At 29.3% G+C, this 17,892-nt stretch overlaps 1 protein-coding gene across 1 annotated transcript in view; it reads right to left on the minus strand.

Moving 5' to 3' along the window:
* Window positions 1–17,892, minus strand: part of LOC142326585 (uncharacterized) — a 354,985-nt gene that overhangs the window by 236,219 nt on the left and 100,874 nt on the right. The window contains exon 3 of the mRNA XM_075369170.1: window positions 3,807–3,907. Within this exon, the coding sequence (XP_075225285.1) occupies window positions 3,807–3,907 (101 nt within the window). The remainder of the gene's footprint in view (window positions 1–3,806; window positions 3,908–17,892) is intronic.

Raw genomic sequence — 17,892 nt, forward strand, 5'->3', positions numbered from 1 at the left:
TCTTTTCACCTTGTACTGTTACTCCGAATCTAAATTGTTCTTTAACATCATTAACTGCTAGTTCCATGTAAAGATTAAAAAGTAACGGAGATAGGGAACATCCTTGTCGGACTCCCTTTCTTATTACGGCTTCTTTCTTATGTTCTTCAATTGTTACTGTTGCTGTTTGGTTCCTGTAAATGTTAGCAATTGTTCTTCTATCTCTGTATTTGAACCCTAATTTTTTTAAAATACTGAGCATTTTATTCCAGTCTACGTTATCGAATGCCTTTTCTAGGTCTAAAACGCCAAGTATGTTGGTTTGTTTTTCTTTAATCTTCCTTCTACTATTAATCTGAGGCCTAAAATTGCTTCCCTTGTCCCTATACTTTTCCTGAAACCAAATTGGTCTTCTCCTAACACTTCCTCCACTCTCCTCTCAATTTTTCTGTATAGAATTCTAGTTAAGATTTTTGATGCATGACTAGTTAAACTAACTGTTCTGTATTCTTCACATTTATCTGCCCCTGCTTTCTTTGGTATCATTACTATAACACTTTTTTGGAAGTCTGATGGAAATTCCCCTTTTTCATAAATATTACACACCAGTTTGTATAAACTATCAATCGCTTCCTCACCTGCACTGCGCAGTAATTCTACAGGTATTCCGTCTATTCCAGGAGCCTTCCAGGAGCCTATTTAAATCTAAACGTACTAAATTTACGGTTAAAAAATTCTATATATATGATATATTTGGGCATTCCTTTTTCTTTTCATATTCAGAATAGTGCATTAACAAAACTGCTTACTAAGGGTAAGAAATGGAATCCGATAGCATGCTGTGTATATCTGAAGGAAATATAGCCTTTGTTGGGAATTTAGGAATATTTCTTTGTTGGAGTCAAGCCGAAAAGAATACAGATGTTTTGTAAGTTAAAATCGTAAAATTGTAAGAGCTAGCTTATGTTTTGAATATAAAAAATTAAAAAAAGAGGAATATCAAATTAAGAGAATGGAGAGATATAATTTAATTTTATAAGATCAGGATCCCAGATTTAGTGATAATTACTAGATTTCATAATTAAGCTTATATTGTTTTTAGACACCGGACATGAAATAAAGTCTCTGGTTCGGTTTTACACAAAAGTCCCCACCTATCGATTCAGTGCGTACTGTGTTGAAGTTACTGTTCTGATGAAATCCTCACCATAAATCTAACGGAGTTAAATCAGTATCCATTGAACTGAAATTTGTAAGAAAGGATTAGAAATAAGAAGAAATGTAAACTGAAGAACCCTTTCCAAGAAACATTTACTTCATTAAACGTTCGTAAAGAGATTAGTTTCCGTTAAGTAGAAGCAGTTAAAAAAAAAAAATGGGATATCTCCAAAAAATAAATAGCTAATGAACATATATAAGAATATTAAAGGAGCAACTTTTCCCATACCTGAAATTATAATTGTGAGAAAATTTCCAAAAGATCTGTAAAACTTTCGGTTTAACTCTATCCAACAAATTTTCCGCTCCGTGGCGCGAGTTGGTAGCGTCTCGGCCTTTCATCCAGAGGTCTCGGGCTCGATTCCCCGGTCAGGCATGGCAATTTCACACGCTACAAAAATTGTCATTCATCTCATCCTATGAAATAATACCTAAAGGTGGTCCCGGAGGCAAAAAAAAACTCCTAACAAAGACTTTATTTTTCTTTAGACGTAGCATCATGTCGGGTTGCATTTTTTACAAACGTAATTTAACTTAATAATATCATTAAAGATTTCTGGAGAAGGGCTTTTCTTTCCTTATCCACTTGAATCAAATATTTTTCTACTTAAATTCTATGATTTAAAATTATCATTAATTATTTTTCTATGAAATGTTATCATAATTATAATAATTGTGAACGTTACTAAAGGAGTATACCAGCTAATTTTAGCTAATTCAGCTAATTTTTAACTAATTTTTTAAAGAAATAATTATCTTGTTAAAAAAGTAAAAATTATTATATTTTACATTTATGCTTTATATTTTATCAAAGAATATTATATGGCTGATACGAGCATAGTTTTGTGTGCACTTTTTTATTTAAAAAAAAAAAATCAATGTAAAGCATTTCTTTTAAAATTAATCAAGGTTCTTTTGAGTGAAAATAATTTTCAAATCCATTACTCTAGAAGTGGTTAAATTTTAAAGTCTATAAATATGTCAGAAAATTTAAGCGATATTCATATTTTTTACTTCCTTGTACGAAGTAAAAGAAGTATTGTGATCGTGAAAAATTTTGGTTTTCAGATTTTAACGGAAATATCCATTATGACTAATTTCAGCGTGACATAAGTACGAATGTATCTCGCATAACTCAAAAACGATTAGCCGTAGAATGTTGAAATTTTGGATTTAGGACTGTTATAACATCAGTTGTGCATCATCTCCCCTTTTGATTTCAATCGAGTGGACCAAAAGTGTCCAAAAAATCAAAAATAAAAACAAAAAGTGAACAAAAAGTCCAAAATCAATTTTTTTGGACATTTTTTAACTGGACTAATAAGCCAGATAAAAAGTTGAGAAATTTCTCAACTTTTACCTTAAGTGGTACTTATTTTCAATGGTTCCAGAGTTATAACCAAATATATATATTTTATAACCAATATATAATATTATAATTTAACCATTAATACTGGTTATATTATATATATATATATATATATAATCTCGTATAATCAAAATTTAATAAAATATTTTGATCTTACAAAGGGAAGGCAAACCGTAAACAAAATGTACAATAAATAATAAGTCAATAACATAAAAAAAAAAATCAGAAATCATTAGTGAAATAAAATTATATGTACTTTTAAAAATGTGTATATGGAATTTAACAGGCGTACAAGGGAGTCATGTGGTGTCCACATCAAATTTGGTGAAACATCTGATTATTTAATAATAATTGAAAATTACAATTTAGAATCGTATTATTTTTATTTATGCATTTTAGTCTACTTGATAACAAATATCTCTTTAAAATTTAGTAAACTTCTCCTTTTTCGTTTTCGTTTTTGTTTTCATTTTGTTGATGGTTACATCATAATAATTTAAAAAAACAAAGTATTAGATACGTTTAAGACTTACATTTATTTAAAGAGTAATAAAGGGACTTTTATTCTAACCTAATATTTCGGATAAGATTGTAGAATTCCAAATTGTAAAAATATTTTATCTTAATAAAAACTATATTTTAGTAATTGTTTAACGGTCCACTTTTATTAAAGAACTGAAGGATCGTATCTCATTTTTAAATGAGGTGCAGCAAAAATGTCTGTATGTAATTTAATAGGCGTACAAGGAAGTCATGTGATGTCCACATAAGATTTTTTAATTTTTTGTTTATATGTTGTCATATACTATACAAAACTGAACCACTTTATCCTTTAATATCCAATTGAATTTGTTTATTTATTGATATACAAGTACCATTAACAAAAATTCAATAAAACTTGTGAGTGAATGCATTAATGTATATCCGGTAATATAAAACACTTTTAGGCGGACCTGCTCCTTTCTTGAAGGATTTTTTCTCGCAGTTGAATTTAGCAATAAATAAAAAATTATTTAAATCCACAATAAGAATAAAAATATAAAAATTTGTATAATAAAAATATACAGAAGGGGGTTTACGACAGTAATTATTATTTTAATAATAGGAGTTTCCTTTCCAAAAATTGATAACAACTAATAAGAGAATAAGAGTGGTGGATAATTCACCAAAGCAACAAATTTGCAAAGCATAAATTTTCCTGGACTTCAAATAAACAAAATAAAATGAATTCAGTACTTACTAGAATAAGTGAACGGAAAACCATCAGACCATCTGAAATCACCTTCCACTAAAACATCAGACGCACCGACCCAGTATGAATTTTGGTCTCTATAACCAGGGCTGAAACATAATAAAATACTAATTATATTTGTGCATTTCTCTAAACATGTACAATAAATATTATCCAATTATAACGTACATAAATATTAATAATTTTAAACATATAAACTTAGTTAAAAAGAAATTACTTCAAAATTCGTAGAAAGTTTTTTACTGTTATGTATATAATAATTAAGAACGTAATAATTTGTAATATAATAGAAGAATAACCTTCCAGTAAATACTTTTCTTTTTAAAACTAGTTTTATTTCGAATCTCTATGTTCATAGAAACAATAAGTTCACTGTGTATTGATTGATCTTAGTGGTTTCAAAAAACAATAAAAAAAATCTGTCTTTAAAACTATTGAAGGTACGAATACTTATGTGAAAAAGCGTATGATTTTATATGCTATTCTAACCCTTTATTTTACATAATTTAATATTAATTATAATTATATGTGTATTATTATTATTAATTTTTCAAATACCATATATCTAAACTTTAAAAATAATTCAGGTAATCGTTTAAATATTTACGAAACACTTCTAACCTGTTATAATATTTACCTAACTTATTGTATAAAATGAATAAACATATTTATTTATCATTCAAGCCAACATAATTGCCGGCCATGGTAAAAAAAAAAAATATTATAATATCAACAAGTTTGTTGTTTTTGCATATGCTTCTGGGTTGATTAGGTTGATTCTAGGTTTTAGGTGATAGTTTAACAGATAACAACAAATTATTTTTTATGTAGATTATTACTGTTTAAAAATATTCTATTTATTGATTTTTTTCTCCATGTTAGTTATTTCTGCAGTTATCTCATTCCATCAAACTGTTTTGTAGAGATTAAATTAAAAATATTGTTTTATATATATATACGCGCGCGCTCGCGCGCGCGCACACACACACGAGTATCCATATATATACTAAGAGATGGTACTTTTTTTTTTGTCCGATACGGGTTTCCTTTCCAGAAGTAGATAAGATCTAATAAGAAGACAAGAATGCTAGATAATTCAACTTGCAAAGCTCAATATTCAACATACCTCAATATTTTAATCATATTTTTAATTTAAAATCCCCAAAACGTTCTAATATATTTAGAGTCCAAGGCTGGTAGAAGACACTGACAGTGGAGAATGTCAAATAAGTTAATGTCCACTTTTTATGGTCGAAAAGGACAGAAGTAATTGAAAATTAAATTTCAGTAAAATTACATTTACTGGTGTTTTTAGTTGGCTAAAATTATAAGTTTGCTTCTAAAATTTATCAAAATCAATTTAGGTCTTCCTAACAAAATTCAACTGATAGATACGAAAAGCTCTAATTCACGAAAAGATCTATAAATAGATTTTTAGTTTATTTTTTAGTGATTGAATTTATACGTCTAATTACTATGGCATTAAGATTAAGAGTAATCTGAATTGGTACGTATGAGTGGCCAACGGCAAATAAGTGTTACACAGTTCTTCACCTTTGCCAGCAAATTCTGCTTCCTTATGTTCTTGGCTCGACCTCTGAGCAATCCATAATGACATGTGAGTGGCTATGTAACCAAATGGAAGAAGGGGTGACCATAAGTTATGGTTACCGTAACAGAAGAGTACTTGATCCGTTTAGTAAGAGAGTTGGGTGTAGTAGTATCCAGACCCAAAATCCTCAAAATTCTATTCCCAAAATCTAAAACCAAGACGAAACCCTGGAATGGGTGAGAATCTAAATACTTGAAGTGCTATTTTGAAGGAATGATCATCAAAGGTTGTAGTGCCAGAAAATAAAAAATGATTTAATTTTATCATCTCAACAATAAAAAGTTATTAACACAAATATGTAGGTAAGAAACACAAATATATATATGCATGATTGATATCATTTGCAAATAATAAATTCAGAAATTACACTTTTTACTTGTAAAAGTGTAAAATAACAGCTGAAAATTATAAATATTAAAATGATTAAGGATAAAAAGAAAAATTACATTTAAATTTTTTTTTTTTTTGACAATAAAGTATCTACAATCTGTTTTCTTGGAAAAATGAATAGGCTTGTTGAATGTCTATTACTGACTTGAAGGGTAGAAAGGGCAACAGCAATTAGTTCCTCTATATCCCGTTTTATTCTGGCTGGCATTCTTTTTAGCAGCTCCGATGGATGATAATGAATGCTTTGTAGCCTGTGGAAAAACGTCATTACTGACCGATACCCGAAACGTTCGTACTTTTGGATGAAAGGCAGAAACGCTGCCACGTAGATCGGCTATTAACAGTTAGCAGAACTTTTCAGTAAGTTTAATACGTATAAGCCATCGACTTCTACTACTGCAGATTAAATTTTAAAATTGCATTTATTTTTCTACTATAGAAGATTACTCTGTACAAATTTTAAATAATTGAAAATTATATTTCAGTAAAATTAAATTCCTAACAAAATTCGACTGATATTTTTGAAAAGCCCCTACTATAAATAGATTTTTACTTTATTTTTAGAAATTGAATTTATACGTCTAATTACTATGGCATCAATACCAAGAGTAATCTGAATTGGAAAGTGTGAGTGACCGATAGAAAATGTGTTTACTGTCAGATAATAGGTAAAGTATACTTGTCAGGAACGTTGAAATATATACTACCTCCCTACTCTTTTGTTTTAAACCCTCCTTATGTAGTATCATTAGTGGTCTAGATGAATTAAACTTTCCATACATATATTTATTGTTCTACTTTTCATTTTCATTAAAAATAAAACACAAAATCACCTAAATCAGAGACAAAACAATAATAAACAGATTTTTTAAATTTTCACTAAATATTTTTTAAGGGTTTTAATGATTTAAAAATTAATAACGTATTTTTGTTTCATTTACTAAAACAGTATTAGAACCCATTTCTTTAAGAAAGCTGAAACAACAGAACAATTAATACCTTTGCTTATAAAATAGGTATTTTAATTTAAATTAAAAAAGTGACAGTCGAGAATTTACACGAAATTCAAAAAAAAAAATTAAAGAAAATTTGAAACAATATTTTAATTAAGGGTGATTTCTTTTTAAACTTAGATTTAGTAACGTTTTAAGTTATTTTATTTAAAATTTTATATTTTTAATTTAAAATATGAGTAATTAATTTTTTTTTAAATCTGTTCGAAAGAAATGCAAATCTCTGTAAGGAAAATGTGCAGAGAAACGGCCTAGATATTTTTTAAAGCATGACATACATATTATACTGCAAATCAGCAATTCTGTATTAAGATAAGTAAAAAAAAAATTCTGAACTCTTTTTATCTAGATAATTTCATTTATTTTTAAACAATCTTTCACAAAAGTTATTTGGTAGTAGCATGACTAGAGGAACTTCCTCTACGAAATAAATAAGAATCATTCAAATCTGTAAATCTGAAGAATAATGCTTGAATTTATAAAAAATTACATACTGGTCGAATTTTGAACTTCCTTTTTTAATTTACTCTTTTTATTAGGCCATCTATTATAAATTACAAAAGAAGAGAATTCAAACTTTTTTAACGTGACTCAAACCAATTTCTATAATAAAATGTTTTTAAAAAAACTTTTTCAAAATGTTTTCACTTGTCTTTGCGACCATCCTCAGTGACTGGTGTTGATGTTTTCACACTAATGTCACCTAATCTTATTGGTAACCCACCAGGTTGGTCTAGTGGTGAACGCGTCTTCGCAAATATGCTGTTTATTTTGAAGTCGAGAGTTCCAACATTTAAATCCTAGTAAAGGCAGTTACTTTTATACGGATTTGAATACTAGATCTTTAATGAGTGTCTATTTCTTTTGTAACTACAAAAAGTGTCGTAATCAAGTATTTTTTAAGTATTTTAAATCATTTATATTATTATCTACATAATTAAACAGGAAAATTCTTGATATTTATATTTATAAAAATATTCCGTACGTGCACTGTTAGTCATGTGACAGATATTACAAGGTAGTCCAACACATCCTAAACGCGTAAAAGAATATCCTGCACAACGACACTGCACGATAGTAACACAGGTGGATTTGACTGATTCGAATATATAGAAAGTTTTCTTTACAGCAGTAGTGATATCTTGCCAGATTGGTCATGCGACACAATAATCAGTATTGCTGACAACAACAGGAGTTGTATCAACTTAAAAACATTCCCTGAAAAATCCCATTAGTTAGTCTTTACATTCAAGAATTACATTTTTTAAATCATCAACTGTGTTTATAATCATTGTACTATTACTATTTCCTAATGAACTTTTACAAGAACTGAGCTAGTCGGTAGACAGCGCTGGGACATTTTGTTGATGACTACGCATTTTAAATTTAGTTGGTAGCGTATTTTGTTTTAATAATTCATTCATTTTTGACTGAGTTAAAAAAATTAACTGTTTTTCATCAAGGAATAGAATTCTAAATTCTATGATTCCAATCAATTCATCCTTTTATGTCAAAGTCATTAAATTAAGTGCTAGCAAACGTTTACGAACAGGTAGCAAAAAGAAAAATTAAACTATCTTAAAAACATACATAAATTTAGAAATTTTTTAATTAATAATACGAAAAAAGAAACCAACTTATTCTATTCTGAGCATTGAATTGCAACAATTAAATATTTTACAAATGCAATTTTGAATAAATCTAATAAATACAGTGGTGAATATTGTGGTTTGACAGAATATATACAAAAATGCCTAATTCATACAATTCGCATATTCATGCAAGAAGAAGCCGTTATATTTTAGTGTTAAAATAGTCAGCAGTTTTATGATATACTTGAATTTTATCGATATCAGCGTTAACGAGGTGCTTATAAAAGACATAAAATTACTCGTAGCTAATATTTACTTGTGTAGCTAATATTTGTCCTAGCTTAAAAAAAAACTTGCCGGTACGCCCTAACTACTTATGTTATTCCAGTATGAGACATGCGCAGCACCTCCTGGGGCCACGCAATGCTTAACTGCAGGACCGGCTCCGGAGTGGGAGAAACGGTGAGATAGGAGTTTTAGTCTGTAGGATTCGGGTACACATAGGCTCTTAATAACATCTAGCCGAACCCGTGCGAGTCCGACACTCCTCCATTTACGGGGGGTGCGTAATTGGCATTTCTCACTCATCTACAAAAAAATAAAAAATAAAAAGAAGAGATATGGTAACAAAACTATCATAAAACTACTTCAATACGTTATATGGTTATTTACAGCAATTCATGGATAATTCACCTAACATTATTGGAAATATGAATTATAAAAGCAAATTAAAACATTTATAAAACATACACTGTTTAATAAATAAATTAATTTTTTTCTCGTTTAAGACTCATAGATTATTCTATATTTTCATTCTATTTTAAAATAAATTTTTATAATTTACTGAAAATTTGAATGCTTAATAGTTTTATATTAAAAAAAAATAAAAATAGGTAAGCCCAATGACATTACAAGATTGTACCTATTTATTTGTAAATCATTAGATCATTAAAAAAGGATCATTAAACCTTCAGCCGTTCGTTAACCAGTCTATTAATAATCCGGAAAAGACTAAAAAAACATTGGTATAGTCGTCACTGAAGTCTAAATTAACATAACTAAAAAAATGTTCCAGAGTGTTATTAATGTTCACCACAAATCAGATTAGAAAATGGATGGTATTGAACTAGAAGAAAAAATAAGAAAATATATTTTTTTGCAGATGTCCTAGCAATTACGCGACAAATCTTCACATATCAGATTTGTAGAACAAAAGTATAAGAGAGATTTTACCTCTCTCTATTATTTAAATATGCAAAAAATATTATTATAAGTGGAATTAAAATATAAACCCAGTAAATACATGTCTGCTAAGCAGTGGTGGTTTGCGTTATTACACAGTTATCCTTGTCACGATACGTTTATGTAAAATCAGACAGGAAAATGTTTACTTCCTAGAAACAGGAGTTTCAGAAATCCTTTGATATTTAGGTTTTATAAATGTTTTAGACTTTTTATAAACCCTTACAGAATATTATAATAAATTTCTAGGTTTTTATAAAAAGATATGGTAATTGGATAGATGCAAGAATAAAAAAATAGATCTCTGACGAAAAAAGTGAAAAATTAAATTAATGAATTCATAATATGAGAAATGGTCATCGTCCAGTCGCTTTGTAGAAATTTGCATTTTAACACAACAGGAAACGTTACTTTTACTCAAAAAAAATTATTTTAAAATAGTATGCAGAAAATTTGCAGAAACGTATAAAATTTTAAGGAAACATTATTTAATGTTTCATGTAAAATTATATTACGTATTTTAGAAAGAGTGGTTACGGTTTAGACCGTACATATCTGAATTTACATTTCCACAGTTATTTCTCATACAGATTCAAATGTGCCTGGAAACATTATATTACTCTGGTAAGTGATAAAATTTTTGCGCTTTTACAAAAAAAAACTTATTACATATAATAATAATAATAGTAATAATAAATAAATAAAACGGAGTATCTAACTGTGTACTTGTGCGAGCGTGTTCTGGGAATATCTATCTATTTTTGTATGATATCTCCTCTTCTTAAACTCAGCTTTTAAGGGAAGCACTCAACACTCAACCCATCATCCACTATATTCGACCTCCTTCACCATCACAACAGACATCTTCCTCTCCCTTCCTAACTAACTTCCTGGTGATGTTTCTTACTCCTTTCCATCTTCACTTAACTCTTCACCTCTTCACCCCAACAATAGTACCACTTAACTATTATTACTATTATTACCATCACAAGGTACCTTAGCAACGTACCTACACTCTATTGTTAGTTGTAGAGGAGTATTGGCGTAAAGTATATGGTTAAAGCAGGCAGACCAAATGAAGATGAGTTCTTTACTCATATGAGTTCTTTACCCACTCACTCGTCTCCTCCTCTCCACATCACACACACACACACACACACACACACTCTCTCTCTCTTTCTTTCCCTTCCTCCAGAATAAAATGATTAATGCATTATATGATCGTATGTGCATAATTTTTATTTCATGTTACGTTTCACAAATTTTTAACAAAAATGTTAACAGTTTTATTTTAATAAATTTTACAACCTTTTTAAAACTTATTTTATAATACCCTGTTGCTAAATTTAAAGCTTTCAACTTTATAATTAAAAAAAAAAAAAAAAAAAACAGAAATATTTAAAAAATAAAGCTTATTCATATTTTCTTTTTATCTTACTTTTGTAAATTGGTAACAAATTAAAAACACACAACTACACTAATTTCCTTTCTCTTAATTTAGAAACAACTTCAAAGCAAAAGAAGAAAATTAAATAAAGTTAAAAGAGCAGTTTTTAATGTATTTTTTTAATCTGTCGTGTATTTTTAAGGGTTTAATTTTTTTAAGTTTAATTTTACTTAAAACTGGATTGGTCTAAAAAAAGGATATCCGTGTAAAAAAACTGCTTGCAAGTAAAGCAACAGGAAAAAAATATGTCTAGATAAAAAAAACAAAATTGTAATACTTCCTGATATTTATTGTTATATAGTGGTAACATATGTGAAAATATACGTGAAAAAAGTTACGTAAGATGTCTTTTTAGGTGGGGGGGGGGGGGGTGTTAATTTATGATTAAGTTTTATTATAAAATGAACATTATACTACGTCTAAAAAAAAACAAAAAAATATTTAATAATTAAGAAAAAAAATCATTAATTTTTTTGCTCATCCACCTCCTAAGGTTTTGCTTTCTTTAGGTTTATTACGTTAATTGGAAGAAACTAAAAAAATTCCTTTAAAAAAAGTACAACCAATAAAAAGTTACTTAAAATTTCTTTTTTGTGGGTGGGGGTGAATCATGTTGAAATTTTATTAAGTTTATTATTTAAACTTTTAATAATAGTAAAAATTAAAAAAAAAATTAAATTAAAAAAATGTATATTTTAAACTTTGACGGACTCCCTTACCCCCACCCAATATTGTCCCGAAGTATTTTTTTGGGTCGCTTACACTAGGTATTAGGCCAAAAAAAACCATTAACATAATTCGGTTAAAACATAATGCAATAAATAAAAATATAGCTGCTTTGATATTTGAGCAAGGGGGAATTTTGGACAAAAATGGTAAGATAAGCATGCACCCATGTATTCAGCTTAGTATAAAGTGGAATTATGTTTGCAAAATTTTGAGAAAATTGACCCTAAAATTATCCAAAATTCGATAAATTAAATTTATCCAAAAACATCCAAACGATATGAAATACTATAAACATTAAAATACGTATATAAGATCATTCAAGGAAAAATAATTTTACTTAACTGTAGTAAATTCTATCAATATATATACTTTTTAATAAAATGTTGATAATTAATTTGTTATATTTCTTTAAATCCATATTAGTTTTACATTTTTAAAACATTGGGATAATTTCTTGAAGCTTTTAGAATTTAGTTTAAAGAAAAAATTATTCTAGAAGTAAGAAAACGATTCAAAATGAAAACGAAAGAAATAATAATGGTAATAAATAAAATGTTTCATGAGTAAAACGAATGAAATGATATGAGAGATTTTCCATCCCCTTTTTACTAATGTTTTTACTAATGTACAATTCATTTCAGAAAATGAGTAAAAATGACAAGCTATTTATTATATTTACTACTTACATTATAATATATGATGTTGTCAGCAAAAGAATGATAATAATAATAATAAAAATACCATTCTGATGAAATAAATCTTGTCATAAATATATAGGCCAGTTGTTATTTTCATAATAACAGACGTAAAATAAAATCTTAATGAAGAAAATATTTTATGAATAACAATATAAAGAATCAGCATAACAGATCGATTTTTGTGTTATTGTTTCACAAGAGTTAACGAATATATAAAAGGCTTTTTACTTTGATTACTTTTACATTTGACTGGTTTTCTGTTTCATCTTTACTTTGACATATCTTTCTTAAATGGTTATTAACATAACAAAACAAGATATTTTGACGTCATAGATTATTACAAAAATCGGGCTCTAAATTAACTGTTCTAAAAATATTGTTCAATAAGTAGATTCGATTTATGTAGATTTGTAGCTTTACATTATTGATATTTATAACAAATAAGAACGATTGTTTTTCAGAAGTTATATGATACAAAAAAAAAAAATAACAGATAAACCATATTTTTTTACTATATTAACCTTGTTTATTTTCTACATTATTATTATGAATTATAATTTTTTCGAAATAAAGCCGTAGGAAATAACTTAAATTAGACGTAAAATTTATCCCGATTTTTCTGCTTATTTTACGATTATTTACATTTCATAACTTGGTTAAATGATTATATTAAAGTAAAAATTACTGTTATTTGTTTGTTTTATCTGTCTTTTATGTATTAAATATTATTTCACCCTCCGCCAGCTGATGTCAAGTGTGGAATACAAACTTCATCGACTTTAAGTCAGCATTCGATTGCATCCACAAGCCTGCACTGTGAAATGCACTGAAAACCAAACATGTACCCCAGAAAACCATTCACCTTTTCCAAGTATCATACAATGGGTCAACTAGCTGTGTGCAAATTCGAAACAAATTATCCGATGCAATTTCCATTCAAACAGGAGTTCGCCAGGGGGATATCATCTCTACACTGCTGTTCAGTAATTTAATTGACACTATAATGAGAAGAGCATTTGCAGGAAAGCGTGGAGTATAATATGATAAGGATTACTACCTAACCAACCTGATATCTGCAGACGACAGCGTCAGCATTTACTAACACTGATCCCAAGGCCACATATATTTAGTATGAGATCTCTAGTAAAACAGAGTATGTCGGACTGAAGATCAAAGTTGACTTAACGAAGATACTGACTGACGGAACCCATCGTTTACCTCGGAGGAGCTCAGATCGAACAAATCCAAGGTTCAAATCTCGGATAACTAGTCCAGGAAAAGAAAGTGGCATATGGCATATATAACTGAAATGCATGCTAGGATTGGGCGGGCAGCTACAACTTTCGCCTCACTAAAATGGCGCCTATGAAAGTGCGCAGACGTTACCATCCAGACAAAAATCCGCCTCTTTCGCACACTTATCATTGCAATTCTCCTCTATGGATCAGAAACTTGGGACCCTCCACCAAACAGATTTGAAACGGCTAGAGGCTTTCCAAATATGGTGCCTGCGCCATATCATACAGGTCTCACTTTATAACAATATCCGAAACGAAGTCATCAGATCCAGATGCGGGCAGCAACCAAACGTTGAAGAGCAGATCCAAACGCGGAGGCTGAGTTGTTTGGTCATGTGTGCCGGATGACCCAGATCGCTTGCCGTATGGACTCCTCTGTAGGCAACGTCCAACTCAGTGGAAGATTCAAAGATCTACGCCAAAGAAAGCTTGGGTATAACAAGTTGCAGTTGACCTGAGGAATCAATAAATTGACCTCGACCAGGTTATGATCATCGCTATAGACCGTAAAGCATGGAAAAGCGTTGTAAGCAGAGTTCGGAATCCTGTGGCACACACAGCAGCATATTCGTTGCGCGGCCAGCCACCCCCTCCACAGGTAGTGATCGAGAAGGAAGAAGAAGAAGAAAAATATTATTTCAACTGCCTAATTCAATTTGATAATCTGTTACAAAAAACTATCAGAGATCCATTTATTATTATTCTTTTAATTAAATGGTGTTTTAACATCATTTCGGGTATGTATGTATTTTCATAACTTAAATTAATTAAAATACGTTTAGAAAGAGGAGAATTATGGAAAAAAGGGTTTAAATTAAAACTACTAGCAACCTTGATTATCTCTTACAAAATAATATAATCACTTCATAATACTCCACAGTTCTGTATTAAACAAAAATGACAAAGCCAGCAAAATAATAAAACGGTTACGTGGCAAGTTTTTCTGCTGTTTAAATTGACGACACAATTGTACGAATAAATAAATAGAAGCTTGGATTGAAATACCATGGTACTTTATTTATTGTAAAATAAAATAAATAAATGTAATGTTATTGTCAGTCTACAATCAAGCTATGTTCTAACGGAAGGAAAAATTGAGAGGAATTGGACGTTGTTTCGATTTGTAACAGCTGTTTTTTTAATAACTAGTAAAATAATACAAAATATATTTTCAGAAAGAACAGCCCACTAAAAGATTTTTTTATGGGACATATTTCATTAGTATACTATATTTTCAATTTACTTATTTAGTATGCCACAATTATTCTTTCTTTAATAATAAGTGTACATATAAATTGGAAAAAAAACAAGAAACGCTTATAAACCGTTCATAAAAATAAGTTAATTTAAATTATGAATCAAGATGGCCATTTCGGCCAATAAATTCATGGAACAGTTAGGTTTCAAAGGAAGCAATTATGTCTGAGCATGTCTAGTCCAAGCGGTTTATTTTGTCGCATTCGGCTGTGGATGGATATTCTTAATGAGATTGCTGTGATGCGATGATTGTCGTGGAATTAATTATCCAATTTTCAGGTAGGATATGAGAAAGGTATTTACGAACTACGGTGAATTTCTTACTTACACCATCTTGACCAACGATGATACGTTGGTCAAGAAATCGGGTTGCTTTCAGCTTTACTAACCGAACAGATATACAAACAGATTCACCAAAGATAAATTGAAGAGTGTAAGACTTCAATCGATGAAGCTAATGTATTACGGTTTGAAAACTTATAGTAACGAAGATTTAAGAATAATTTTTTAAAAAAACTTTGTTTTATAGTATGCCTCTCGGGGAGAGATTTCACTTGTTAAAAAAATAATTTTCAACAAGCCATTGTTGTTACCGTCAGGATGCTGTGGAAACGCAATCGTATCTTGTTAAACGAATTGCTTTTTGGTAAATGTTTAGCAGTGAGAGAGAAAGATTTAACTGTAATATGTTTGTAAGATGCGCATGACTCGATTAATTTTTAAACACCTGATATGATAAACATGTATAAACATTTACAACTAGATGTGCATGTGCATTTCCTGTACTCTCGTCCACCGGATGTTTAATTATTGTTCCTTTGCTTCCAACCACCGGATGTGATAAACATTTGTGTAGGTATTCCGTATGCAACTACCTATGCGGTGATAAACATGTTTATCGACCGGATGTACATGGTAGCACTATTCAGATTGGGTATAAATTTTTGCCCGTACTGATATCATTCCAACGCCGAAGAGAACACATCATATCTGATTCTTCGAGAAGTCTCTTTATTCAACTTCTGCACCAGAAAACTTCACGCGCCGAAATCCAAAAGCGTGGGTGATCTACCTAACAGACAAATTGTATTTTTTAAAAATATATGTATGTGTTAGAAAAAAGTGATCTTTCATTTTTTACCTTTTTTAACTTTAATTTTTATACTGTAACGCAATAAATATGAAATAATATTTAAATAACTTATATTTTTTTCATTATTGACTTGAAAATTGTGATAAAAAATGTCGCGGAGTATGGTAGGATGTGTATCGGTCATCGACTCACTAACGTATCATTTGTGGTTAAACCACATTTTTGTAATATTACCAGCCATTGTTGATTATTGGCAATAAGTTATAGATTACAGTTGCGTACTAATTATGTTCAGTCGGAATATGCGAACATCCGAAATATATAAATAATGTCAATCAGGGCTATAATGGACAGAAGCTACAGAGCATGTGCGTTGATGATGCATGAAAGAAAGTGTTTGATATTATGTACAGGTACTGCAACACTAGTGCCAACAGGGGAACAAGTGACGCAGTACCGGCATTAGCCACTAGTTAACTGATTCTACCAACCTTTCTTTCTTACAGATTATTTTTTTTTTGTAAACGACTGTTATTCTTGTTTAAGTAAAATTGCCTGGCTTTGAAATTTGAGTTGTTGCATTTCTATAATATAAGTTAGTTATATAAATGAAATTTATCCTTGATTTCTGGAATTTGTTTCTAGCAAATACGTTTTTAAAGAAACAAATCCATCGAATTGACAAATGTAAATAATTAAAACATTCAACTTATTATGACAACGATAAACTTTTTAATATGTAGACGATGAATTAACTATAAGTGCATTTAATTTTAATAAAACTATAGAATTATTTACACCATAAAATCAATAGCCATGAATACAAATGTTGAATAATTTGAAATAATAATATTTAAGTTTAAAGCAATTACGTTGCAAGGCAACCAAATTTAAATTGAAAAAACAAACAATTAAATATAAATTTAAGTACGATTCTTCTTTATCATGTTCTAGTTTTGCAATAATTTCCCCATGTAGCTTGGGTTTCTTGATTTTCTTTATATGATATAGACAATAAAAAAGTCAGGAAAAATTTCAAATGTGGGCATGGAGGAATGCACAAAATGTAAAATTATCACGTAATAATGAAAAATAATAGAAATTTAAACGACGATTAGGTATTAGAAACCGGCATTCATCATATAAGGAAAAGGAATGATTGAAATAGTGTTAAGAATGTAGAAGCTGCACAAACGAGAGCCAGAATAAAGTAAAAATATTAATTGATCTCGGAGACCATAACGTGTAAAGACGGTCAACTGGTTTCTGACTGGTATTATTGGTAAACCAACCATTGAATATAACAACCATAATTTTTTTATTAAACGCTGCTCAATAATATACTTAATTTTTAAGGGACTTAAAAACTGAGAATAAAAAAAAATATCATAAAAAAGATAATTATTCACGTACCATCTACCGCTTACAGTATTAAAGATTGGTAATTTTTTTCGGTAACATTTCGGGGCTAACTTATGTACTTATTTCTTTGAAATTTCAAAGAGATAGCTCCTATTTTAATGTTAATATATCTCCTAAATCCTATACCTTTAAATAGTAATATCAAATAAAATAAAATTGTAGGATACTTTTATTTCTTAGCTTAACATTGTGCTTTGTCTAATCAGAACCTCTTAGGAGAAGGAACTTCATATTTTCACTCAAATTTGCATTTAAAAAGATTTCACAAATAATAATTAAAT

This window comes from Lycorma delicatula, chromosome 6 (genome assembly GCF_047948215.1).
Source record: "Lycorma delicatula isolate Av1 chromosome 6, ASM4794821v1, whole genome shotgun sequence".
Classification (NCBI taxonomy): Eukaryota; Metazoa; Arthropoda; class Insecta; order Hemiptera; family Fulgoridae; genus Lycorma; species Lycorma delicatula.